This window comes from Erinaceus europaeus, chromosome 13, assembly GCF_950295315.1.
Source record: "Erinaceus europaeus chromosome 13, mEriEur2.1, whole genome shotgun sequence".
In the NCBI taxonomy this organism is placed as follows: domain Eukaryota; kingdom Metazoa; phylum Chordata; class Mammalia; order Eulipotyphla; family Erinaceidae; genus Erinaceus; species Erinaceus europaeus.
Window position 1 is genome coordinate 98,794,280 of NC_080174.1, and position 26,918 is coordinate 98,821,197.

Genomic DNA, 26,918 nt, shown 5'->3' on the forward strand with positions numbered 1-26,918 from the left:
TTTGCATGCATTAGCATATTTGCATATAGATCACTGAAACGGTGGAAGGGAGAAGAGCCTTTAATGAAATGCTCTTAAAGGCGCAGGCCTGCCTCCCCCTCCTCCCGGGGCCGCTGGCTCTGCCCCTTGCCCTCCCCACCCACCGCTGGAGGGTCCGCCCGGCCCTCGGTGCCCATGGAGGCAGGGCCCCCCAGGCCAAGGGCTTCCCTCTGCTCCTGGGTGCTCTGGGGGAGGGGCTGTGTGCACAGCCAGCTGGCCCCCTGCCAGCCATTGTCTTCATCTCTGGGCTGCCCGGCCACTGGCCTAAGCCTTGGGCCACCTGGCACCCAAGGAAGGGCGCATAAGGCCCCCGCCTCCTGGCACCCCCACCCCCAGCTCACCCTAAAGCCTGAGGCTGCCTCAGTCACCACTTTCTCTGAGCATGAGGCCCAAGGAGCCGGCCGTGCCCGTCAGCACTATGGCTCAGTGGCCGCCTCAGAGGCAGCCAGAATGGTCCTCCCTGTGTGTGCCGCTTGCCTTGTTCCGTGGCCCTACCTACATCCTCGGTCGTATTTACTGTTCACCTGACCCCACCCGGCCTAGGCACCCTCAGCGACCCTCGGTCTCTACGTGTTGAATGAACCAGTGGGACCCAGTGCCCTTGCCAAGGCTGAGCCCCTCAAACTTCCCGGGTGAGCAAGGGGGCAGTCAGAAGGGCTTTCCGTCACCAGCTCCTGTTTCCTGACTGGGGCTGGGGCTGAGCAGGGAGGAGCAGGGTCCCAGGGAAACCCGCCACCTTCGGTTCTGGCTGGGGTGGGGGGCAGCCTGGGATTGAGGGCCGCCTCTCTGTGCACCCCACCCTGGAAGGTTCTGGTGGGCTGGGCTAGGCTGATGACGGCCTCCGACCTGGGGATCCCCCCAGCCCAGGACGGGGGGGGGAGGGGGCAGCCAGAGCCCACCAGGATCGGGGACCCCCAGGCTCTGAGCATGTCTGTGCCTCCACCTCTAATGAGAATCGGAAACCAAGAGAGCAGGAGAAGGTGCCCAGCCAGCAGGCTGTGGGAACCAGGGGCCTAATGGACGAGGCTTGTGGGGAGCGGGGCTCATTGATCACCCGCCCGCCCGGGGCCCAGCAGCTGGAGCGCAGGGTGAATAAGTGGGCACTGCAGTATGCATGAGCAGCACATGCGCGCTTGTGGCCGGGACCCCGGAGGCCTCCTCTTCCTCTCTCTCCCCCGCTGTCTGCACCAGCCTTTCAGGAAACTCCATCCCACCTGGCCAGGTGGAGTGTGTAGTTCAGCCGCCTCCGCCAGGCAGGCAGCCGGGGGCCAGGGCATCCTCCACCCTGAGCAGCTGAGTCAGTGTGAGCCAGCGCCCACCTTGTTCCGTGCCTCCAGCGCCTGCCTCTTAGTAGTGGGCGGACACGTTGGGCCGTGACCATGACTGCTGGTCCGAGCCCCTGGACGTGGGCCCGTGGGTTGGGGGCAAGCTGTACCATCCCTTCCTGCACATCCCATGGGATGCAGGCCCGGGAGAGGGGCTTGCCTGGGATGGCGTGGGGACAGGGAGGCCGGTGGTGGGCTTGACTCTCAGCCCCGCTGCACCTTGGCAAGTGCCTTCACCTTCCTGGGACTCAGTTTCCTCGTCTGTGAAATGTGATGAACAGTGTCAGGTTTCCTGGGACTGCAGGTCACAAACCCACCGCCCCAGACCCCAGGCCCAGGCACCCAGGCGAGAGGGGCTGAGGCCTCCAGACAGTGAAGGGCCTCCTCCGGGGCTGGGCGGGGTGCCGTCAAGTCCCGAGGGAATCCCTCGTTTTCTCCTTCGCAACGGTCCTCTGCGCGGGTGGCCAGTGGGACCCCCAGCTCTGAGCACAGAATCCTGCTCTGGAGCCCTGGGGCAGAGTGGGAGGAAGAGGGCGGGAGAGTCTGAAGCCACTGTGCACGGTACCCGGGGAACTGCCTGGCAGGGGGGTTCCCAGGGGCTGAGCTAAAATTAAAATCAGGCCAGCAGCACTCGGTGGCAGGCTGCCCATGGGCGACAGGTGGGGCACGGCCAGGACGCTGGCATGTAGGCATTGCCCACCTCCCAGCAGATACTCCTATCTCCCCCGTAGGGTTCAGACTTGGTGATCTTGGGGGTCGCTTGGGTGTCTGACTCCTGCAGTAAGTGGCCTGCCCGGTGCTGAGGGCAGGACCCCCAGTGTGACTCTACTGTGCACTTGCTGGCCAGAGCCGGCCAGAAAACATTCCATTCAGGCCTGTGCCCGCCTGCTGCCTCAGACCCTGTGAGCATCCACCTGGTGCAGCCCAGGCCGTGCCCATTTGCCTGTCAGGCAGCCTGGGTCCTGTTCCCCGGCTGGTGGCTGCCTGTGACCAGGAGACCATCTGACCCCCCCTTTAACTGCCAGGGGCAAGGTTCAGCCGGCCGTCTGTGACCCTGCTGGCTGGGCACAGATGAAGGACCGGCCCTTGGGACCAGGGGCGCAGAGCTCTGTCCCTGGCACTCGGCTGGGAGGCACCGCTGGCCGTCTACTCCCTCCCTGCCCAAAAGTTTGATCACAACAGTGCAAACTTCCGGGGGCCGTGCTGGTGCCGCGTGGAGCCAGCTGAGCCCGGAGCGGCAGCCCCGGCGCCTGACTCCGCGGTCCCCCCGTCCCCCGTCCCCTACAAGAGCTCCCCGTCCGCGCCTGCCTGCCTCTGCCAGCGCTTCTCTCCTCAGCTCAGAATGCAGCTTGGGGCCCGTGGCGGCTCAACCTTTCCCTCTCCCAGAGCCCCGGTCTAATCAACCCCTATAATTTATGCAGAAAATATGATTTATATTTAATTTCACCACACTTGCATTGTTAATTTGAGATGTAATTAACCCGTCGCCATGACAACTAATTTTGTGATGCCGTAAATTACCGCCGTCTTTTCATCAAAATTCAGTTACTTTGGCTCCTGTGTGCAATGTACTGATGCAATTAGGTTGCTAAGGGCAACTCAGAAGTGTTCAGTCTCTTTTGTGCAACTGCAGTGGGGTAGAAGATCCCGCACGTCCTCCCAGGGTCCCGCCGGCCGCAGAGGGGGGGGGGTCAGGGAGTTGGGGTGCTGGGGTGTGGAGCCCGCCCTGCAGGAGTGCCCTTGGAAAGCCCAGCTGGGTGGGCGCCTGCTGCCCGTGCCCCCTCACTTCTCTCCCTCTTATCTCTTAATTATTTTTAATTTGTAACTCGGGACACAAGCTACCCATGTCCCCCCACTGGACCCCAAGGCGGCTGCCAGCCGGGGCCTCATGCTCATCTGTCCCAGACTCTGTGGTGCCCCAGATCGAGAGAGAGAGAGAGAGAGAAAGAGAGAAAGAGAGAGAGAGGAATCACCTGTTTTTCTTTTCTCCTGATGTTTAACTTGTTTATATAGATCTTCTCTCACCCTTTCTCTCTGTCTCTCTCTCTCTCATTCTCTCTTTCTCTCTCCTCTTTTTTCTTTATTTAAAACAAAAACCCTCTGTGTTGCTTTTGTCACGTTAATTCCCATTTTGCCAACACCAGGGGCCCAGGCAGACGAGTTACCAAGGAACACAAAATTTTAATTAGTGTATTTTAATCATTCAGGCTTTCCAAGCTAATCCACATGCCCTAGAGAATTCCCGAGATGCAGCTCTGCCCTGCTTTACCATTTATTGTTGAGTCTATTATAATTACTGTTAGCAGGTGGGGACTGGGAGATGTTTATTATGAGTTTTTCATCTTTAGTATAATTACCGAAAAAAACAAAATAAAAAGATGTCGTTGTATTTTGTTTCCTAGAATTTTTTTTTTCCAGGGGAGGGTATGGCCGTGGGATTTTTTTCCTGCCTCTTTCCAGGCAGGTGACTGGGAGTTGGCACCCCTTGGCACCACCACAGTCACTCAACGCTTCACAGACCTCAGTGGGGCAGGCGGCTGCCACCTCTGCCTGTCACCTGCCCGGCCTGGCCCTGGGGCCGTCCCCTGTCCCCGTGTCCCCACCTGGGGGCTAGGGTGACTGGAACGGGGTTCACATGCAGATCTGTGGGGGGGGCGGGATGTGGGTCTGCCGGCTTGATCTGTCAGGTGACTGACAGAGCCGGCCGTCGGCTGTGCTGAGAGGGTCACGTGCTCAGTGCCCGCCCCGCTCCTCACCTGCATCCCCCCCCACCCTGCGCACGCAGCAGCCCGGGAGGCCGGCACTAGCCGTGTTTCTGGCTGGCAGAGCTGGGGGCAGCGCTCAGGAGCAGAGTCCACACCCGGAACCCGGCCTCCTGACTACACAGCTGTCCCTTTGGGCTGGGTCTTCCCGGTGTCCACTCCTAAAAGCCAGGACACTGCTCGGTCCTGAATAAGGTGTCCTCAGCTGGCAGGTGCGTCTGGGCAGGTCTCTGATGTGGGGGACCAGACGGGCACAGACACTGGCAGCTGGCTGTCCACAGACACTTTGATGCCACTTTGAAGCCTGTGGGTCCCTGAGCTTCCAGTGCAGGAGGGAGGTGACCTGGGGACTCCACTTGACAAGTGGCTCCCCTTGTCACCTCTCCAGCCCGGTGCTTTCTGGATGTACCTGGGGAGCCTGCCCTGCCCCTCCTTGGTCTCCTCTCCCTCCTCCTACCTCCTCCTTCTCTCCCTCCTCCTCCTCCCCTCCCCTCCTCCTCTAAGACCAGTTCTCAAACATCTCAGTGATGATCTTGAAGTATTCCTGGAAAACCCCAGGTCTCTGCCCACGACCCAGGCTGGACCGAGACCCCTGGCTTTCCCAGGCAGAGCAGAGCCCAGTGCAATAGCTTCCGCCCTGCTGTCTCCAGCCTGGCTCTCCCGGGCCCAGTGGGGGAGGATAATTGACACGTCCCTGGGAAGGGGCCAGGGCGTCCCGTGAATCGTGAATCGCACACTGGTAACAAGAATCCCTGTTGAGTCCTGAATTCCTGGTCACCGGCTCTACCACCTTCTGCTGGCATCCTGGCGGAAGGGACCAGGACCGTGCCAGTCAGCCTGATCCCAGCTGGCAGCCCCAGGCTGGCCCTGCTCACGCCAGAGAAGCAGCCCCCTCCTCTCAGCTGCCCTCTGCTCACTTGGCTCCTGGGGCGGCTCTTTTAATCCTTTCCGGAACCACCTCGCCTTGGCACACCGCAGGCCCCGTCCTGCCCCGTTCTCACTGCAGGATGCGGTGTGCCTCCCTCAGAGGCCTCTGTTCTGCACGTCAGGTGGGTCTCACCTAGTCCGAGGTCAGCTGTGGGGCCAGAGAAACCGTCTCCATCTGCAAGGTCATTCTCTCTCTCTCTCTGTCCCCACTGCTTTAAGACCTGTTGCTCTCAGAATGACTCGCGCCTGGCTGGTAGAGTCAGCAAGGCCTGGGGCCCGCAGCACCCAGCATGGGACATGTCAGAGAAATCAGAGTGATGCTCCGGACACACACCTCCCCCTGGCCTGGCTTCTCCACCTCCTCCTCCCCTTTCTCCTTCTCTTCTTCCTCCTGTTCCTTCTCCTCCTCCTTATGTCTCTATTATTAGTAATACTTTCTTTTTTTAAGTAGTATCGAGGACCACAAATAACTTTAGCTTAGTGGATTACACCTGCTGATATCTACCTTATTGGAAATCAAAGCTGAACCATGAGCAGCCTGGGAGGTGGCACAGTGGATGAGGCACTGGGCTGTCAGGAACAAGGTCCCGAGTTCAAACCTCGGCGCCGCATGTACCACAGTCATGCTCTGTTGCGCTCTCTCTGCCTTTTTCTCATACACAAAGTTTTTTAAGTGATAACTCCTTCACATGTTAAAGAAAATATCTCTGTAGGGTCTAGGAGATGGCTCTGTGGGTCAGCCAAACACCTTCTATGTGAGGCCCTGGGCACACCCCCCAGCACCAGGAGAAGGAAGAGAGAGAGAGGGAGAGGGTGTGCAGGACACTGACATGCATGAGTGCCTGGAGGCCCTTTTCTTTTTCTTATTATTGCATACAGGTAGTGAGAAATAGAGATAATGGAGAGAGTGAACTGCAGCCCTGCTTCACCACTCGTGAAGCTCCCCACTGCAGGTGGGGACCAGGGGCTTGAACCCGGGTCCTTTCATACTGTAATGTGAGCGCTTAACCAGGTGCACTAACGCCTGGCCCCTGAAAGTCCCAGTTTCTACCCCCAGCACCACTGTAAACCAGAGCTGAGCAGCATTCTGGTCTGTGTCATTAAAATAAAATAAACATTAAAAAAAGAAAAGAAAGAAAGTGTCTTTCTAAAACATCATGCTCTAGTGACAAGAGTGGCATCGTGTTAAGTCCTGGTAAGTCTCTGCCGTGCCTGGCTTCACGCCCGGCCTTCTGCTCTCAGCCCTTGAGCCGCCAGCTTCACATGGATGTGTGACTGGAAAAGTCTCAGGAGCCTTTGAGAGGAGCAGGCAGCCTCGTCTCTGATGGACGCCAGCCCCAGCCAGAGCGTGGCCCTCAGAGCTGAGGGGAGGTGGAAGAGGGGCCACACAGCAGTGAGCCCCCCACCCGCCACATCAGCACACTCTGTGTACGCTGCAGCGTGGGTGAGTCTTCCTTGACCTCACGCCGGGTCACTTGGAAAACGCTGGTCTGCTGGGGGAGCGTGGGGCTTCCAGGGTCGCCCGCCCACTCCACCCCACCCCACGACGCTCCACGGCGTCGCCACTGGGGACCACGGTCTGCGTGGCTGCGTGGCTGGTCGGCCGCCAGGGTCCTCTCAGGGCCTCTGTGTCTGCGTGGTCTGGGGGGGCAGCACGGTGCTACCCCACCGCTCACAAGGCTTCCACTGGCAAGGCGAGGCTCCCAGGAGCGCCAGGACCTGACGTGGGCATCTGCACTGCCCTCCAGGCCACCCTGTCCGTGCTCTTTGTGTCAGACAGAGAGAGGAGGAGGGCGAACACGTCACTGTTTACTGTCCTGTGTGGTGCCGGCACTCAGACCCAGACCCTCGCTGGTGAGCTGCCTGCCAGCTCCAGAAAAATGACCTTCTGGCACTCAAAGTCACATGGCAGACGTTCTCCCAAAAGCTGAATTTTTCCCTCGAAACCCCAGACTCCTTTCCTTCCTTCTTCCCTCTTTTCCCTCCCTCCCTTTCTCTCTCTCTCTCTCTCTCTCTCTCTCTCTCTCTCTCTGTCTTTCCTTCCCTCCTCCTCCCTTTCTCTTTCTTTCCTCCTCCCCCCCTTTTTTTTTTAAGATTTTATTTATTTATGAGAAAGACAGGAGGAGAGAGAGAAAGAACCAGACGTCACTCTGGTCCATGTGCTGCTGGGGCTTGAACTCGGGACCTCACGCTTGAGAGTCCAAAGCTTTATCCACCGCACCACCTCCCAGACCACCTTCTTCCCTTTCTTTCTTTCCTTCTCTTTTCCTCCAGTCCCTGGGGCAGATATGTGCACTGAATCCTCTGCTCCCAGTGGCCATTTTTCCTTTTTTTTTTTTTTTCTTTCTTCATTTTATTCAGTAGGACAGAGAGAAGTTGAGAGAGAAGGGATAAAGAGAGACATCTGCAGACCCACTTCATCACTCATGAAGCATCCCGACTGCAGGTGGGGGGCCCGGGGCTGGAACCTGGGTCCTTGAGTGGCTCCTTGCGCTTAGTACCAAGTGCTTTTAACTGGGTACGTCCCACCCAGATTTATCGCTGGCAGTAAATCTCATTAGTTGATTTCTTTCCCCTTGAAGCGGCAATCTTTCTCTGTCCACTGGGAGAGAACGGCTACCAGATACTGAAGTCTGAGCGGCTGTGGAGGGGTCTGTCAGTCTGTCAGTCACTCCCAGAGAGGCAGGGTCCACGAGTGCATCTCCTCAGTGAGCCTCGAGCACAGCACGTCTGGGTCATGAGCGGCACCTTCCCGAGTGAGGGCTGACACTTCACAGGAGTTGGTGGCTGCACCGGGAGCACCTCCAAAGTGCGTGTGCCGGGCGCACGTAGTCTTACCTGAAGTCACCTTTGCACCGTCAGAGCCAAAGTCACCGCAGTGAAGAGGGCAGATGACGCCTGCCTGTCATTGCTAGGGGGCTGGAGACCCCCGAGGCCTGCAGGCTGCCCTCGAGACCTTTCTCTTTTTCTTTATTTCACAGGACAGAGATTAATTGGGGGGGGGGCGGCACCTGCAGTACTTGATTCACCTCCTGTGAAGCGCCTCTCCTGCCGCTGGGGGGTGGGGGCTTGAACCCAGGTCCTCGAGCACCGTGACCCGTGTGCTCAGCTAGGTTGGCCCCAGGACCTCACGCTTCAAGTCCGAGCGTCTTGCCACGGCTCCAGAGAGCAGCTCCAGCTCCCAGACCGCTCTCTTGTTTGTCTGTCCGTCTGCACCTCGTGCTCACCCTCTCTTGTGTGGTTGAAGAGTGTGCTTTGCTTGGGAGCTAGGCCTCTGCCTTCGGAAGGGACTGACCCTCAGTGGACTCCGGTTCTACATGAGGAGAGACTTTCAGAGTGGGCATAGTGGGTCCTGGGAAGAGAGACAGGCCCCTGGGCAGCCGAGTCTGGTCCACAGCCTGCGTGACTGCTGCAAACCCTGGTCTCCCCCAGAACGTCCTCCCACGGCCCCTGCTTCCCATCAGGCCACAGGCCTGGCCCAGGCTGCCTCTGTCCCCGTCTCAGTGGCCCAGTTTCCCATCGGCCACCTGCCACATGTTGGGGGGGCGGAGCCAGAGGAAGGCCTGCCACCCCCTCTCCTTCCTCTGCTTCTCCCAGCTGCCTCCCAGCCACCTCCCCCAGCACGGCAGCCCGTCTGTCCGTGTGACACTGGGTTTTGTCCCCTCTATCTGGGCACCCTGAGAGAGAGAAAATAGCTGTCCTGTGAGCAGCGGGGGGACGGCCTCTTGTTCTCACCTCTCAGCCGCTGCTTCCCCAACTTTCCCATCCCGGCTCCCGGGGAACAAAGGGCCTGGGGCCCCGTGTGCCGGCCCGGGCCCAGCGAGGGGACTCACCAGCGAGTCTTTATTGAGTCTTCAAGCCCGGCCAGGCACTCCATTAAAAAGCCATTCCCCTTTGTGCGCCCGGCCCCCAGCTGTCCCCCTCTCATGTGACGGTCGGTCACAGTTGTAAAACAACAGCACACAGCGTTGGCAACTAACAAGGCTTTTTTTCAAGCCAGGGTCTCCATGGCAACCCCCGTCAATCACCCCTCAGGAGCACTTTAACCTGACCAAGGGGGGGAATAAAAATAAAATCTCTCTCTCTCTCTCTCTCTCTCTCTCTCACACACACACACACACACACACGCACGCACACGCACATGCACGCACACGCACAGGGACACACACACATGTGGGGGAAAAAATAGAAAGACTCAGAAAGAAAGCAAAAGGCCAGGAGACAACAATTTAGAAAGTGTCTGCAGTTGGAACACTGAGGAAAAGGGAACCAGCCAGGCAAGACTGTCCGGGGCCAGCAGCACGGACCCTGGTCTTAAACCTTCCACAAGTGTGTGCCTTGCGACCAGTGCGACTAAGGGCGCCTGGAACTCTGTGGTCATTTAGGGAGCATCCCACTGGCACTGGGCCGCCCATGGCACAGCTGTGGACAGGGGCGGGAAGGCGGAGTCTGGACTGTCCCGGGGAATAGAAGGTGCCCTGGGTCCACACTTAGAGATGCCCAGTCTGTGGCCACATGCCAGCAGGGAGAACCCTCAGAGCCTGGCCACAGTCCAGCAGAGCATCTGACTCCTGCCATGGGCGGCCCAGTGCCAGTGGGATGGCCATGGTATGTGGCGGGCATGGCGCCAGGGGAATGTCTGAGGGTCGTGCTCACTGCCACCAAGGGAAGGAGGGACCTAACCCTGTGACGTGTCGGGAGCCTGGAGTGACAGTTGGTGGGAAGCAGGGCCCCTCGTGCTTCATTCAGAGCCATGCCAGGGGATAACCACTCTGCCGGGCACGCGGCATCCCGCCAGGGGTGAGTTCAACCTTCCTCATGCTGGCACGGTGCCGGGGGCATGGGTAGCCTGATTCTCACCCCCCAACACTCAGACATGCCATCTGGCTTCCTGCCAAGGGCTCCACAGGTCCCGAGGTCTGCACGGCCTGGGCACAGGCGGTGGACAGCCTGGCAGCCGCTGCCCAGCCCTTCTGACAGCTTCCATCAGGAGGGAGGTGGGCATCTCTGCTGGCTCTTCAGTGCTTAGGTTCTGGCCACCATGAAACCAGGACCCCAGAGCCCTTGTGTCTGTGGAGTGGTGACAGAGGTTGCCCTGCTGACTTCCTCGCCCTGAGGGAAGCATTTCTGAGGGTCCACGTGGGAGGAGACCCCGGTGGGCAGAGTCTCTCGGGGACAGTCTGTGTCCTGGTCACTGTCTGAGGGCCCAAGCGGGAGGAGACCCTGGTGGGCAGAGTCTCTCGGGGATAGTCTGTGTGTCCTGGTCACTGTCTGAGGGTCTGGGCAGGAGGAGACCCTGGCGGGCAGAGTCTCTCGGGGACAGTCTGTGTGTCCTGGTCACTGTCTGAGTGTCTGTGCGGGAGGAGACCCCGGCGGGCAGAGTCTCTCGGGGACAGTCTGTGTCCTGGTCACTGTCTGAGGGTCTGTGCGGGAGGAGACCCCGGCGGGCAGAGTCTCTCGGGGACAGTCTGTGTGTCCTGGTCACTGTCTGAGGGTCTGGGCGGGAGGAGACCCCGGCGGGCAGAGTCTCTCGGGGACAGTCTGTGTCCTGGTCACTGTCTGAGGGCCCGAGCGGGAGGAGACCCCGGTGGGCAGAGTCTCTCGGGGACAGTCTGTGTGTCCTGGTCACTGTCTGAGGGTCTGGGCAGGAGGAGACCCCGGTGGGCAGAGTCTCTCGGGGATAGTCTGTGTGTCCTGGTCACTGTCTGAGGGTCTGGGCAGGAGGAGACCCCGGCGGGCAGAGTCTCTCAGGGACAGTCTGTGTGTCCTGGTCACTGTCTGAGGGTCTGTGCGGGAGGAGACCCCGGCGGGCAGAGTCTCTCGGGGACAGTCTGTGTGTCCTGGTCACTGTCTGAGGGTCTGTGCGGGAGGAGACCCCGGCGGGCAGAGTCTCTCGGGGACAGTCTGTGTGTCCTGGTCACTGTCTGAGGGTCTGTGCGGGAGGAGACCCCGGCGGGCAGAGTCTCTCGGGGACAGTCTGTGTGTCCTGGTCACTGCTGTCCTGACCTGAGTTCCCAGTCCCTAGGCAGAAAGGGGCTGAGGTGCTTGAGTCTGCGAGTTTCTGAGAGCCTGGTTCTCGCCGCCCCCACCCCTCCTGTGCCTCCAGGGAGGGTCTCGCTGCGTCAGTGTGGTGAGTGGACCTGCACAGAGCCAGAGTCCTAGGGCCGCTCATAAGCTTCCCGGTGGTGCGCGGGCTTGAAAGAGTGGCCTCCTGCCTCTCGCCTGTCACCCAGCTTCCCCCAGGCCTGCCGCCAGGGCTGCCCCTGCCTCTCCGCCCACCTCTCCCAGAGCCCCTCTCCTCCCAGCTCATCCCGCCCCACTCCACCCTCCCTAGCAGGTGCAAGGCTCCTCAGCCTCCACTTCCGGCCCTCACTCGTGCTGGGTTCAAAGCAAGGCCACGGCTCAGCTTGTGAGCCGCCTCCCTGGGCAGCAGCTCTGTCCTCTGTCCTGGCTTGGATGGTGGGGACATTGAACCCAGGGTTCACCTAGGGCTGTTCTCACGACATCCCAGTGGGCCCCGTCCAGGGGCTGACGTAGTCCCGCACCACGGCCCCCGTCCAGCCAGCGCCGATTACTGCCAGGGCGTGGACCCTCCAGGGAGCGACAGCACCGTCCTGGGCCCCGTCCATGGGCTCCTGCCCTGGATGCCCTGGGAAGCTCCTGCAGGAAATGAATGCCAGCAATCTGTGGTGTAGTAAGCTGGCACCACACCCGGGCAGGGGCCGCTCTGTGCCAGAGCCTAGTAAAGACGTTGGCGAGGGCTCCATGTCCATGCTCAGAGTCTCCTCTGTTCACATTGGCCGGTGGCCTTCAGCCCAGCCCGAGGCTGCTCAGGGGGGAGGTGGCATCCCTGACAAGCCTGGCCAGGACACCTGGGGGGCCACACCTCCTGCCAGCAGCTCCAAGAAGCTGCCTCTCTGGGAGGAGCCTGTGCCAGGAGCAGCAAGAGGTGGGCCGGTGGGGAAGAGGGGCTGGGCTGGAGAAAGTCAGCAGCCACGGGCCCGGCTGTAGGTCATGGGCCACCCAGAGGGAGAGACTCGAGCCTCACTCCCCTCAGCAGAACAGGGGTGTGGGGCGGCCAGGCTGCTCACCTGCACAGCTCACCTGCTCTGCTCTGGTCGAGACCCCCATTGGGATCTGGCCCCCACCACTGCGGAGGGAGCCTTGCTGAGGCAGTAGTGTCTTCTCTCTCCCTGTCTGTCAGGAAAAATCGCCCCGTAGTGGTGAGGACCCCGGTGACGAGTGGATAAGAACAAAAGTGAAACCGAGGTGGAGACTGACAAGGGTGAGGGCCCTTCTCCCTCTGGGGTGTCTGCAGCTATAGAGGGAGCCTCCCCTGCTGGGACCCAGTCAGGCCTCTTGTAGAGCGGGAGCGGTGGCTTCAAGGAGCCCGGGAGATAATAACATGAACGCCCGGCACCCAGCCTGACAGACAGCACCTAGCAAATGTGAGCCGTCATCATCACTGTTACCAGCACACTGGGTGGCACCTCGCTGGCTTTCTGTAGAGGGACCCCGGGGACACTGCCCCTCTGAATCTGGCACGTGCTTCTAGAATGTTCAGCAGAACCCCCCCCCCTCAAGCCCACCCCACACTTGCTGTCTGTCCAAGACTTGTCTTACCACCCTGCAGGCCCCTGCCCTCTCCTCCCTGCCCTGCCCTGTCACTCACCAGCCAGGACTCCCCGGGCACCAGCCCTCGGGGCTTCCTGGCAGAAAGGGCTCCCCAGAACCCTGCTTCCACCACCAGCTCTGGCCTGGCCTCCCCCAGGCCCGGAGTCTGACTGGGTACGGTTGCCTAGTAGCTGAATGAACTGCAGTTTCAAAGGTTAATATCAAAAGCTGGAGTGGATTACCTAAAAATTACTACAACACCATTAAAATTCTGAACTCTTTTTGTTGTGGCTGTAAATTAATTTAAAATGTCAGGTTTTTTGAGAAATCCAATAAGAAATTGAGCCAACAGAGCAATCTGCAAACTGTCTGGCAAAGAGGAAAGTGTGTGTCTTCAATCGACAGGGAAAAATATGGAGCTTAACTGGAACCATATGGCTCAGTACTTGAGAGAAATCTGCTGAGAGGGAGGGCGGGAGGGAGGGGGCGGCGGGAGCTCAGCTGACAGCCACACACATGCCGCACGGCCGGCCGGGAGGGGCGCAGGCCTTGGCGAGGCCCATGGGCCTGGCACGCAGCCCACTTGGCTGCCCGGTCACCGCCGCGCCACCCAGGCAGCGTCGTGGTCAGTCATGGGCTTCACGCTTCCTCTCCATGTCTGTCTGGGGCTCCCCGGCCAGCTCCCGGCCCTGCAGGAGTGGGGGTCCTGGGGTTCCGAGCCCCCTCCTTTCAGGGAAGCCCCGATGCCCAGGGTCCCAGCCTGGGACAGCCACCTGCGTGTCTGTGAGGCTGTCTTCCCCCGGCCCGCTCTGGGCTCGCTCCCGGCCAACATGTGGTCCCCATTACTCCTGAATTCCCCCAGATTTACAACACATTAAGTAATTTGTAGGTTATTTCAACTTCAATCTGCCAAAGCTGAGAAAATCAAAATTAAATTCAAACCACAAGGGAACTTCAAAGAAGAGGAAGAGGAAGAAAAGAACACTCGAGTGTCTTTTCTTCCGCAGGGCCCGTATGTCCTCCGTATGTCATCCACGGCCTGCCCACTACTATACCTCCTCTCCCTGTTCCCCCCCCCGCCCCAGCCACACACCTCTGGCTAGGTGGTGCCCCCAGCTCCCCTCCGGAGAGGAGACAGTCCAGAGTCAGTTGGCCAACTTGTGTTGGGCCCAGGAATCTAGACAGAGAAACAACTTCAGCTCTCAAGAGTCACAGGGCAAGACCCCCTCCTGTTGGCTGGGCTACTCTAGAACCCCAAGTCCTGTCTATAGACCCCAAAGTCTGCCTATGAACCCCAAGGCCTGTCTATAAACCCCAAGGCCTGTCTACAGAACCCCAAATCCTGTTATAGACCCCAAGGCCTGTCTATAAACCCCAAGGCCTGTCTACAGAACCCCGAATCCTGTTATAGACCCCAAGGCCTGTCTATAAACCCCAAGGCCTGTCTACAGAACCCCAAGTCCTGTTATAGACCCCAAGGCCTGTCTATAAACCCCAAGGCCTGTCTGCAGAACCCCAAGTCCTGTTATAGACCCCAAGGCCTGTCTATGAAACCCCAAGGCCAGTCTACAGAACCCCAAGTCCTGACTATGGACCTCAAAGCCTGTCTATGAACCCCAAATCCTGTTATAGACCCCAAGGCCTGTCTATAGAACCCCAAATCCTGTTATAGACTCCAAGTCCTGTTATAGACCCCAAATCCTGTTGTAGACCCCAAGGCCTGTTATAGACCCCAAGGCCTGACTATAGACCCCAAATCCTGTTATAGACCCCAAGGCCTGACTATAGACTCCAAGTCCTGTTATAGACCCCAAGGCCTGTTATAGACCCCAAGGCCTGTTATAGACCCCAAGGCCTGTCTATAGACCCCAAATCCTGTTATAGACCCCAAGGCCTGACTATAGACCCTAAGTCCTGTTATAGACCCCAAGTCCTGTTATAGACCCCAAGGCCTGACTATAGACCCCAAGGCCTGACTATAGACCCCAAGGCCTGACTATAGACCCCAAATCCTGTTATAGATCCCAAGTCCTGTTATAGACCCCAAGTCCTATTATAGACCCCAAGGCCTGTCTATAGAACCCCAAATCCTGACTACAGAGCCCAAAGTCTGTCTGTGAACCCCAAGTCTGTCTGTCCTCTCTCCCAGCCCACTCCAGAGGATTCTGTGGCAGGGCTGGGACAGGCCCTGTGTGACTGGGACCGTGACAGCTGGGAGATGGCACCTGGCCCCTCAGTTGAGCAGCTCATGTTACCTTATTTTGCTTTCTATCCTTTAAAACAGCCTTGTAAATAAGCAAACACTCGGTGCCAAGCACCTTCGGCACTTTGCCAGGCTGGTAAATATTTTAGTAGTGACTTGGTAACAGTTGTGTTCTCTTTGATTTCCTCGGAAGGTTCTGGGTGCTGGGGAGGGGGCCGCAGCTCTGAGAAATGATTTGCTGGCTATTTATAGTCAGCTCTGGCCACGTGGCCCTTGCCCTAACTCTGCGGATCGGATGCGGGGTATTTTTAAAGCTGCGTTGCATGAACCCCGCCAGCAGAGACGAGGGAGGAGGCTAAGGATGTGTTACCTGTCCTAGAAGTGTCCCATGGTGAGGACGCCAGGTCCTGGGGATGAGCCAGACTCTCCACGTGCTCTGGGAGACGGGGACAGACTCAAGGCTCAGGTGTGACCTTGAGGTTGACAGAGGACTGGGAAGAGTCCCACCACCCAGGGGAAGAAGGACTCCTTTGGGAACTGGAATGCTGAGACCGAGGCAGAAGCGCCGACTTGGGGCGGTCACGTGAGATGGCCTGAGGAAAGCCGACTGTGGAAGTAGCCAGGTGGCAGGAGAGACACTGGGGGAGATGCCACCACTGGGCAACCTGTGGACAGTTGGACACTGTCTTGACACCTGGTTCTGGGAAACCCAGTACCCAGGGGGAGATGGGAGGCTGGCGAGGGAGGCTTCCTCTTTGGTGCCGGCGGTCTGGGCCTCCCTCTAAGATGTGACCAGGGCACCAGCAGAGCTCGGGGCTCTTCTGTCCAGTGTGGGAGGCTGGCAGAGCTCTGCCCAGTCTTGCTCCGACACCCTCTGTGACTGGGGCGGAGAGGGCAAGGCCTCAGGGCGTATGTGGGGTGTGGGGGCCGGGCGCCTGGCTGTGTAGACGGCTCTCGGCCACAAACACTCCTTTGTTGTAGGTGAGGTTTCAGTGTACAGATGGGTTCGTTTGAAAGGGGCTCTAATCGCAGCCCAGGGAGACCACAGTCTCGTTCCCTGAGTCCTGGGACCTAGTGGGCTATACCTCAGAGTGGACACCCACTAGGATGAAGGCCTTCAGCTCCCCCCTGCAGTGTCAGGCCAATGGTGGGAAGCAGAGCCTGGAGACTGGGTGCTCCTGGGCCAGGGAAAACAGCGCCAGTCGGACAAGGACACAGCCCCCCCCCCCCCGCAGGTGGGCCCCTCGCACCTGGGCTCCCCCACCCCCCCCCCCCGCTGCCGCCTGTTCAGCTGACCGGCCCACCTGCCACCACGCCCCAGGCACCGCCCTTCCTCCGTGGGCCCCTGGCGCCATGACGCTCCTCCTGTCTGCGCCCACGCACACCCCATTGGTGCTGGGCTGCCGTGGGCGCCAGTCAGGTGAGCTGCAGACCCAACTCACCTCCTTCCCCGCGGGCCCCGTGCCAGGGCCCTGCTCTTCCCGGAAGGTTTCCAAGCTTCCCCCGCACGGCATCCTGTCAAGCCTGTTCCCGGGGTGCGGGGGCAGGCCTTTGGGGGGGAGACTGTCTGCCCCACGCTGCCCTGACGCCAGCTCTTCCTGTAGTCCGGTGGTGGGGTTGCTGGAGGGAGGTGGCCAGGCCAAGGGTGGAAGGTGTCACCAGGCTCTCCCCGAGACAGCCAGGGAGCCTTGGGTGATGTCCGCTGGTGCCCACTGGAGGGACAGCTGCAGCGCCCCCTTACCATTGGCATTCTGGGCATCTCTGAGAACATGCCCAAGGGGCTCCGGGTCCCCAAAGAGAGGCTCAGGAACCCTGTTGCCACCCAGGCTTCTCAAGCTCCCTCAGTTTTGAGCGTCTTGGGGGTGTTCTGGGGATAGGACAAGGAGGGAAGAGACCCTGGTGCCTGGGGTGTTGGCGTTACCAGGGCTCCCAGTCTGTGACTTCAGGCTTCACCGTGTCCCCCGGCCCTGGGTGGGAGAGGAAGCTTCCTAGTCAGTCACTGCTGCCCCTTGGCCTTGAGCTTAGAATGGTGTGGTGACCAGTGGCCTCCTGGCCTTCACCCAGACCTTGGGCCAAAGCAACTTTCCATTCTCCTTTTGGCCTTTGGCACTCAATCTGCCTGTCAACACTCGTGCCCCTCCTACTGTCCCTGAGGGGAAAGGAGGCCCCACGGCCCCACTGGGGGAAACGGCCCAGGGCTGCTGAGTTTGTGGCCGTGAGCACCGGGGCTAAGGACGGGCAGCTGCTAGAGTGCCCTGTGGTCTTGAGGTGTGTCCACGGACTCCCTGTGTCATCCTCAGGAGGGGGGGTGTGCCCCAGTTTCCCTAGATGTCCTCTCTCTCTCTCTCAAGATTTTATTTATTAATGATAAAGATGAGAGGAGAGAGAAAGAACCAGACATCACTCTGGTCCATGTGCTGCTGGGGACTGAACTTGGGACCTCACACTTGAAAATTCAATGCTTTCTTTATCCACTGCACCACCTCCCAGACCATGATGCCTTCTCTCCATAAGCGCCTTGAGGCCCTTGAAGGGAAAGGCAAACTGGGAAAATCCAGAGAAGAGAGTGTAGGGTCCAGTTGGGGTGACCGTCAAGGACCCCAGGAGCACCCCCCTTCTCAGGAGCCGGCCTCGACTTCCGGCCTCCGCCTCCCAGCGGGCAGGACCAGGTGGCCGAGAAGCCGCTGGCGTGGAGGTGAGGTGACAAGCTGCCTCCTTCTGTCCCAGCCAGGACATCCCGAACCTCCTCTTCCTGGTCTGCAGTCAAGCGGCCGGAGCGAGAAGGACGGCCACTGGCAAAATCCCGGCAAAGGTCATGGGGTGACCCTCGGGGGGCCAGTATCCCGGGGGACCCCCGCCCCGCCAGCAGGGAGGGGCCGCACCGCGGGTTGCCCTGCTTCTCCTTGATCCCCGGCATGGAGCGAGTCCTGGTTCCCAGCTCCCTGAGAGCTGGGACTGGAGAAGATGGCCTGAAAATGATGATATGTGACAATCAGTCACAGCAATTAGTGTTTTGGTTAACAGGCCTTTTTTGTTTTCTCTCACCCAGACAGAATGTCACAAATAAATCCTCTCCTGCATTTGCATATTAATTGGATCGCAGACGTCAAGCATCTTTCATTAAAGAAAATGATCTGCATATTTGGAGACATAAAATAGTTATTTTGATGGGTTTTTTTTCTCCCTAAGATCAGGGGTGGGGGAGGTAGGTGATGGGTGCAGTAGAAATTGAGGTAGAGGAAGGCAAAGCCATCCAGCCCCTCCGTCTGGCATTAACTCTGTGCAGCCCGGATCCGGCTGAGCGCGGGCAGAAGATATTTAATCAGTAAATTCGCCGAGGGGCCCCTGTGTCAAGGAGTCGCCACGGCCCTTGCAGCGAAGGGCTCCCTGCTGGACGTGTGGGTGAGGGGCCAGGCTGCCGTCAGTTCCTGCCCGTGATACCACTCTGCCTGGGCACGGCGAGTTGGCGGGGAGGGGCCTGCCGCCCACCTGTGTCTGGCATCTGCCTTCTTTTGTCCAGCTCTCTGCTTTTCGTCTGTCTGGGAGCCCGGCCCCGGCGTCAGCCCACACCCTCGGGCTCCTATCCCTCCTGCTTCACGGCCCCTTTCTGCCGCCGGCTCTCTGACCTTGGGCTTCCCGTGCCCTTCTCCACCTTCTCCAGCCATCCTCTTTCCCCAGAAGGAAAGTTCTCTGGGGGCAGCAGAAGCAGTGCCTGGAGTCATTATCACACACACTCGAAATAACCCAGAAAGCTGCACGGCCCATATTAGGGCATAAGCCCCGGGGAGCCAGAGGGACGGGAGGCTTGGTAGGCAAGGAGCCGTGGCCGCCAGGCCTCCTGGTTTCCTGCTTCTGCCTCGAGTTCTAGGCCGCTTGAGCCAGGTTGCTGGTCAGGTCCCCCAGAGCCTCGGCTAGGTAGGGACCAAGCTCCAGGGGCCGGAAGAAGGCGGATTCCCCAGCCCCACCCCAGTCACCAAGCCCAGGAGCCACGAATCCCAGGGCTGCCTGGCGAGGTGCGAGATGCCCCTGGTGCTAACTGCGGCCTCGACTCTGCTCAGAGCTTGGGGCTCACCGTCTCCCCAGTCTTCTGAAACCTGCCAGGGCACACAGTCAACAGGTGAGGGAACTCAGTCCCAGAGAGGCCGTGACAGGCGCCCCTGTGTTCACTGGGGCCGGAGAGACCAGCAAGCAGACCTGCCGTGTCGTGGGTGTGGCGTGGCTGTGTGAGAAGGGAGAGACTATCCCCCTCTCTGTCTCTCCGAATGAAAATGTTGGCCTGGGTGTGGTGAACTCGCGAGTGCGTGAGAGCTCAGCTCAAGGAAGAATAAGATGAGTGGCTCTGGAGGTAGCTCCGTGGACAAAGCCTTGGACTCTCAGACATGAGGTCCCGAGTTTGATTCTTGGCATCAAGTGTGCCAAAGTGATGCTCTGGTTCTCTCTCTCCTCCTCGTTCTCCTCTCTCAGCCATTAGTAAAAAAGTAAAGTGTCTTAAACTTAAGAAGAAAAAGAAGGAAGGGAAGGAGGGAGGGACAGAGAAAGGAAGGTAGGAAGAAAGGAAGGAAGGAAGGAAGGAAGGAAGGAAGGAAGGAAGGAAAGAAAGAAGGAACGAAGGGAGAGAGGGAGGAAGGGAGGCCTAACTAGTGCTGGACCAGAGCTGCCCAGGAAGGCAAACTGCAGGACCCGGATGATGCCTGGCTTTTAGCAGCAGTTTGGCTTCTGGTCTGCTGGCAGTGACATAGTCGTGTGTGAGGTCAAAAGACTGGTTTGGGGATGCCCTCTCCCTGTACTGCTGTCCTCTCACCACGCACCCGTGTTCACGTGACAACCTCTGCCCTCAGCTCCTCAGAGGGGTCCTTCCAGGCCTTAGAGTAGCCCCCTGTCCTCAAAGTGTATGTGTCTCCTTTCTTGTCCCTAACTGGCCCTGGCCACTCCTTGCCCCAGTCTCCTGAATCTGCCCACCTGTGTCCCCCATGTCCTCCTGCCCCAGTCTCCAGAATCTGCCCACCTGTGTCCCCATGTCCTGCCACAGTCGCCAGAATCTGCCCACCTGTGTCCCCATGTCCTCTTGCCCCAGTCTCCTGTATCTGCCCACCTGTGTCCCCATGTCCTCCTGCCCCAGTCTCCTGAATCTGCCCACCTGTGTCCCCATGTCCTCCTGCCCCAGTCTCCTGAATCTGCCCACCTGTGTCCCCATGTCCTCCTGCCCCAGTCTCCTGAATCGGCCCACCTGTGTCCCCCATGTCCTCCTGCCCCAGTCTCCTGAATCTGCCCACCTGTGTCCCCATGTCTTGCCCCAGTCTCCTGAATCTGCCCACCTGTGTCCTCATGTCCTCCTGCCCCAGTCTCCTGAATCTGCCACCTGTGTCCCCATGTCCTCCTGCCCCAGACTCCTGAATCTGTCCACCTGTGTCCCCATGTCCTGCCCCAGTCTCCTGAATCTGCCCACCTGTGCCGCATGTCCTGCCCCAGTCTCCTGAATCTGCCCACCTGTGTCCCCATGTCCTCCTGCCCCAGTCTCCTGAATCTGCCCACCTGTGTCCTCATGTCCTCCTGCCCCAGTCTCCTGAATCTGCCACCTGTGTCCCCATGTCCTCCTGCCCCAGACTCCTGAATCTGTCCACCTGTGTCCCCATGTCCTGCCCCAGTCTCCTGAATCTGCCCACCTGTGCCGCATGTCCTGCCCCAGTCTCCTGAATCTGCCCACCTGTGTACCCATGTCCTCCTGGCCCAGTCTCCTGAATCTGCCCACCTGTGTCCCCATGTCCTGCCCCAGTCTCCTGAATCTGCCCACCTGTGTCTCCATGTCCTCCTGCCCCAGACTCCTGAATCTGTCCAACTATGTCCCCAGTCCTGCCCCAGTCTCCTGAATCTGCCCACCTGTGTCCCCATGTCCTCCTGCCCCAGTCTCCTGAATCTGCCCACCTGTGTCCCCATGTCCTGCCCCAGTCTCCTGAATCTGCCCACCTGTGTCTCCTATGTCCTGCCCCAGTCTCCTGAATCTGCCACCTATGTCTCCATGTCCTCCTGCCCAGTCTCCTGAATCTGCCCACCTGTGTCCCCATGTCTTCCTGCCCCAGTCTCCTGAATCTGCCCACCTGTGCCCCATGTCCTGCCCCAGTCTCCTGAATCTGCCCACCTGTGCCCCATGTCCTGCCCCAGTCTCCTGAATCTGCCCACCTGTGCCCCATGTCCTGCCCCAGTCTCCTGAATCTGCCCACCTGTGTCTCCATGTCCTCCTGCCCCAGACTCCTGAATCTGTCCAACTATGTCCCCATGTCCTGCCCCAGTCTCCTGAATCTGCCCACCTGTGTCTCCTATGTCCTGCCCCAGTCTCCTGAATCTGCCACCTATGTCTCCATGTCCTCCTGCCCAGTCTCCTGAATCTGCCCACCTGTGTCCCCCATGTCCTCCTGCCCCAGTCTCCTGAATCTGCCCACCTGTGTCCCCATGTCCTGCCCCAGTCTCCTGAATCTGCCCACCTGTGTCCCCATGTCCTCCTGCCCCAGTCTCCAGAATCTGCCCACCTTTGTCCCCATGTCCTGCCCCAGTCTCCTTAATCTGCCCACCTGTGTCCTCCATGTCCTCCTGACTCAGTCTCCTGAATCTGCCCACCTGTGTCCCCATGTCCTCCTGCCCCAGTCTCCTGAATCTGCCCACCTGTGTCCTCATGTCCTCCTGCCCCAGTCTCCTGAATCTGCCCACCTGTGTCCCCATGTCCTCCTGCCCCAGTCTCCTGAATCTGCCCACCTGTGTCCCCATGTCCTCCTGCCCCAGTCTCCTGAATCTGCCCACCTGTGTCCCCATGTCCTCCTGCCCCAGTCTCCTGAATCTGCCACCTGTGTCCCCATGTCCTCCTGCCCCAGTCTCCTGAATCTGCCCACCTGTGTCCCCATGTCCTCCTGTCCCAGTCTCCTGAATCTGCCCAACTATGTCCCCATGTCCTCCTGCCCCAGTCTCCTGAATCTGCCCACCTGTGTCCCCATGTCCTCCTGCCCCAGTCTCCTGAATCTGCCCACCTGTGCCCCATGTCCTGCCCCAGTCTCCTGAATCTGCCCACCTGTGTCCCCATGTCCTCCTGCCCCAGTCTCCTGAATCTGTCCACCTGTGTCCCCATGTCCTCCTGCCCCAGTCTCCTGAATCTGCCCACCTGTGCCCCATGTCCTGCCCCAGTCTCCTGAATCTGCCCACCTGTGTCCCCATGTCCTCCTGCCCCAGTCTCCTGAATCTGTCCACCTGTGTCCCCATGTCCTCCTGCCCCAGTCTCCTGAATCTGCCCACCTGTGTCCCCATGTCCTCCTGTCCCAGTCTCCTGAATCTGCCCACCTGTGTCCCCATGTCCTCCTGCCCCAGTCTCCTGAATCTGCCCACCTGTGTCCCCATGTCCAGCCCCAGTCTCCTGAATCTGCCCACCTGTGTCCTCATGTCCTCCTGCCCCAGTCTCCTGAATCTGCCACCTGTGTCCCCATGTCCTCCTGCCCCAGACTCCTGAATCTGTCCACCTGTGTCCCCATGTCCTGCCCCAGTCTCCTGAATCTGCCCACCTGTGTCCCCATGTCCTGCCCCAGTCTCCTGAATCTGCCCACCTGTGTCCCCATGTCCTGCCCCAGTCTCCTGAATCTGCCCACCTGTGCCCCATGTCCTACCCAGTCTCCTGAATCTGCCCACCTGTGTCTCCATGTCCTCCTGCCCCAGACTCCTGAATCTGTCCAACTATGTCCCCATGTCCTGCCCCAGTCTCCTGAATCTGCCCACCTGTGTCCCCTATGTCCTGCCCCAGTCTCCTGAATCTGCCACCTATGTTTCCATGTCCTCCTGCCCAGTCTCCTGAATCTGCCCACCTGTGTCCCCATGTCCTCCTGCCCCAGTCTCCTGAATCTGCCCACCTGTGTCCCCATGTCCTGCCCCAGTCTCCTGAATCTGCCCACCTGTGTCCCCATGTCCTCCTGCCCCAGTCTCCAGAGTCTGCCCACCTTTGTCCCCATGTCCTGCCCCAGTCTCCTTAATCTGCCCACCTGTGTCCTCCATGTCCTCCTGACTCAGTCTCCTGAATCTGCCCACCTGTGTCCCCATGTCCTCCTGCCCCAGTCTCCTGAATCTGCCCACATGTGTCCCCATGTCCTCCTGCCCCAGTCTCCTGAATCTGCCCACCTGTGTCCCCATGTCCTCCTGCCCCAGTCTCCTGAATATGCACACCTGTGTCCCCATGTCCTCCTGCCCCAGTCTCCTGAATCTGCCCACCTGTGTCCCCATGTCCTCCTGTCCCAGTCTCCAGAATCTGCCCACCTGTGTCCCCATGTCCTCCTGTCCCAGTCTCCTGAATCTGCCCACCTGTGTCCCCATGTCCTCCGGCCCCAGTCTCCTGAATCTGCCCACCTGTCTCCCCATGTCCTCCTGACTCAGTCTCCTGAATCTGCCCACCTGTCTCCCCCATGCCCTCTTGCCCCAGTCTCCTGAATCTGCCACCTGTGTCCCCATGTCCTCCTGCCCCAGTCTCCTGAATCTGCCCACCTGTGTCCCCATGTCCTCCTGCCCCAGTCTCCTGAATCTGCCCACCTGTGTCCCCATGTCCTCCTGCCCCAGTCTCCTGAATCTGCCCACCTGTGTCCCCCATGTCCTCCTGACTAAGTCTCCTGAATCTGCCCACCTGTGTCCCCATGTCCTCCTGCCCCAGTCTCCTGAATCTGCCCACCTGTGTCCCCATGCCCTCCTGCCCCAGTCTCCTGAATCTGCCCACCTGTGTCCCCATGTCCTCCTGCCCCAGTCTCCTGAATCTGCCCACCTGTGTCCCCATGACCTCCTGCCCCAGTCTCCTGAATCTGCCCACCTGTGTCCCCATGTCCTCCTACCCCAGTCTCCTGAATCTGCCCACCTGTGTCCCCATGTCTTGCCCCAGTCTCCTGAATCTGCCACCTGTGTCCCCATGTCCTCCTGCCCCAGTCTCCTGAATCTGCCCACCTGTGTCCCCATGTCCTCCTGCCCCAGTCTCCTGAATCTGCCCACCTGTGTCCCCATGACCTCCTGCCCCAGTCTCCTGAATCTGCCCACCTGTGTCCCCATGTCCTCCTGCCCCAGTCTCCTGAATCTGCCCACCTGTGTCCCCATGTCCTCCTGCCCCAGTCTCCTGAATCTGCCACCTGTGTCCCCATGTCCTCCTGCCCCAGACTCCTGAATCTGTCCACCTGTGTCCCCATGTCCTGCCCCAGTCTCCTGAATCTGCCCACCTGTGCCGCATGTCCTGCCCCAGACTCCTGAATCTGCCCACCTGTGTCCCCACGTCCTCCTGGCCCAGTCTCCTGAATCTGCCCACCTGTGTCCCCATGTCCTGCCCCAGTCTCCTGAATCTGCCCACCTGTGTCTCCATGTCCTCCTGCCCCAGACTCCTGAATCTGTCCAACTATGTCCCCATGTCCTGCCCCAGTCTCCTGAATCTGCCCACCTGTGTCCCCATGTCCTCCTGCCCCAGTCTCCTGAATCTGCCCACCTGTGTCCCCATGTCCTGCCCCAGTCTCCTGAATCTGCCCACCTGTGTCTCCTATGTCCTGCCCCAGTCTCCTGAATCTGCCACCTATGTCTCCATGTCCTCCTGCCCAGTCTCCTGAATCTGCCCACCTGTGTCCCCATGTCTTCCTGCCCCAGTCTCCTGAATCTGCCCACCTGTGCCCCATGTCCTGCCCCAGTCTCCTGAATCTGCCCACCTGTGCCCCATGTCCTGCCCCAGTCTCCTGAATCTGCCCACCTGTGCCCCATGTCCTGCCCCAGTCTCCTGAATCTGCCCACCTGTGTCTCCATGTCCTCCTGCCCCAGACTCCTGAATCTGTCCAACTATGTCCCCATGTCCTGCCCCAGTCTCCTGAATCTGCCCACCTGTGTCTCCTATGTCCTGCCCCAGTCTCCTGAATCTGCCACCTATGTCTCCATGTCCTCCTGCCCAGTCTCCTGAATCTGCCCACCTGTGTCCCCCATGTCCTCCTGCCCCAGTCTCCTGAATCTGCCCACCTGTGTCCCCATGTCCTGCCCCAGTCTCCTGAATCTGCCCACCTGTGTCCCCATGTCCTCCTGCCCCAGTCTCCAGAATCTGCCCACCTTTGTCCCCATGTCCTGCCCCAGTCTCCTTAATCTGCCCACCTGTGTCCTCCATGTCCTCCTGACTCAGTCTCCTGAATCTGCCCACCTGTGTCCCCATGTCCTCCTGCCCCAGTCTCCTGAATCTGCCCACCTGTGTCCTCATGTCCTCCTGCCCCAGTCTCCTGAATCTGCCCACCTGTGTCCCCATGTCCTCCTGCCCCAGTCTCCTGAATCTGCCCACCTGTGTCCCCATGTCCTCCTGCCCCAGTCTCCTGAATCTGCCCACCTGTGTCCCCATGTCCTCCTGCCCCAGTCTCCTGAATCTGCCACCTGTGTCCCCATGTCCTCCTGCCCCAGTCTCCTGAATCTGCCCACCTGTGTCCCCATGTCCTCCTGTCCCAGTCTCCTGAATCTGCCCAACTATGTCCCCATGTCCTCCTGCCACAGTCTCCTGAATCTGCCCACCTGTGTCCCCATGTCCTCCTGCCCCAGTCTCCTGAATCTGCCCACCTGTGCCCCATGTCCTGCCCCAGTCTCCTGAATCTGCCCACCTGTGTCCCCATGTCCTCCTGCCCCAGTCTCCTGAATCTGTCCACCTGTGTCCCCATGTCCTCCTGCCCCAGTCTCCTGAATCTGCCCACCTGTGTCCCCATGTCCTCCTGTCCCAGTCTCCTGAATCTGCCCGCCTGTGTCCCCATGTCCTCCTGCCCCAGTCTCCTGAATCTGCCCACCTGTGTCCCCATGTCCTGCCCCAGTCTCCTGAATCTGCCCACCTGTGTCCCCATGTCCTCCTGCCCCAGACTCCTGAATCTGTCCACCTGTGTCCCCATGTCCTGCCCCAGTCTCCTGAATCTGCCCACCTGTGTCCCCATGTCCTCCTGACTCAGTCTCCTGAATCTGCCCACCTGTGTCCCCATGTCCTGCCCCAGTCTCCTGAATCTGCCCACCTGTGCCCCATGTCCTACCCAGTCTCCTGAATCTGCCCACCTGTGTCTCCATGTCCTCCTTCCCCAGACTCCTGAATCTGTCCAACTATGTCCCCATGTCCTGCCCCAGTCTCCTGAATCTGCCCACCTGTGTCCCCTATGTCCTGCCCCAGTCTCCTGAATCTGCCACCTATGTTTCCATGTCCTCCTGCCCAGTCTCCTGAATCTGCCCACCTGTGTCCCCATGTCCTCCTGCCCCAGTCTCCTGAATCTGCCCACCTGTATCCCCATGTCCTGCCCCAGTCTCCTGAATCTGCCCACCTGTGTCCCCATGTCCTCCTGCCCCAGTCTCCAGAATCTGCCCACCTTTCTCCCCATGTCCTGCCCCAGTCTCCTTAATTTGCCCACCTGTGTCCTCCATGTCCTCCTGACTCAGTCTCCTGAATCTGCCCACCTGTGTCCCCATGTCCTCCTGCCCCAGTCTCCTGAATCTGCCCACATGTGTCCCCATGTCCTCCTGCCCCAGTCTCCTGAATCTGCCCACCTGTGTCCCCATGTCCTCCTGCCCCAGTCTCCTGAATCTGCCCACCTGTGTCCCCATGTCCTCCTGCCCCAGTCTCCTGAATCTGCCCACCTGTGTCCCCATGTCCTCCTGTCCCAGTCTCCTGAATCTGCCCACCTGTGTCCCCATGTCCTCCTGCCCCAGTCTCCTGAATCTGCCCACCTGTCTCCCCATGTCCTCCTGACTCAGTCTCCTGAATCTGCCCACCTGTCTCCCCCATGCCCTCTTGCCCCAGTCTCCTGAATCTGCCACCTGTGTCCCCATGTCCTCCTGCCCCAGTCTCCTGAATCTGCCCACCTGTGTCCCCATGTCCTCCTGCCCCAGTCTCCTGAATCTGCCCACCTGTGTCCCCCATGTCCTCCTGACTCAGTCTCCTGAATCTGCCCACCTGTGTCCCCATGTCCTCCTGCCCCTGTCTCCTGAATCTGCCCACCTGTGTCCCCATGCCCTCCTGCCCCAGTCTCCTGAATCTGCCCACCTGTGTCCCCATGTCCT

The 26,918-nt window shown here is 59.6% G+C and overlaps 1 protein-coding gene across 2 annotated transcripts in view; it reads left to right on the plus strand.

The window, feature by feature from the left end:
- Positions 1-15,243: 15,243 nt before the first annotated feature.
- Positions 15,244-26,918, plus strand: part of CASZ1 (castor zinc finger 1) — a 137,526-nt gene continuing 125,851 nt past the window's right edge. For both annotated transcript variants that reach the window (XM_060170913.1, XM_060170914.1), the window contains exon 1: positions 15,244-15,261. In XM_060170913.1, coding sequence (XP_060026896.1) covers positions 15,259-15,261 — 3 coding nt within the window. In that variant the 5' untranslated portion in view covers positions 15,244-15,258. The remainder of the gene's footprint in view (positions 15,262-26,918) is intronic.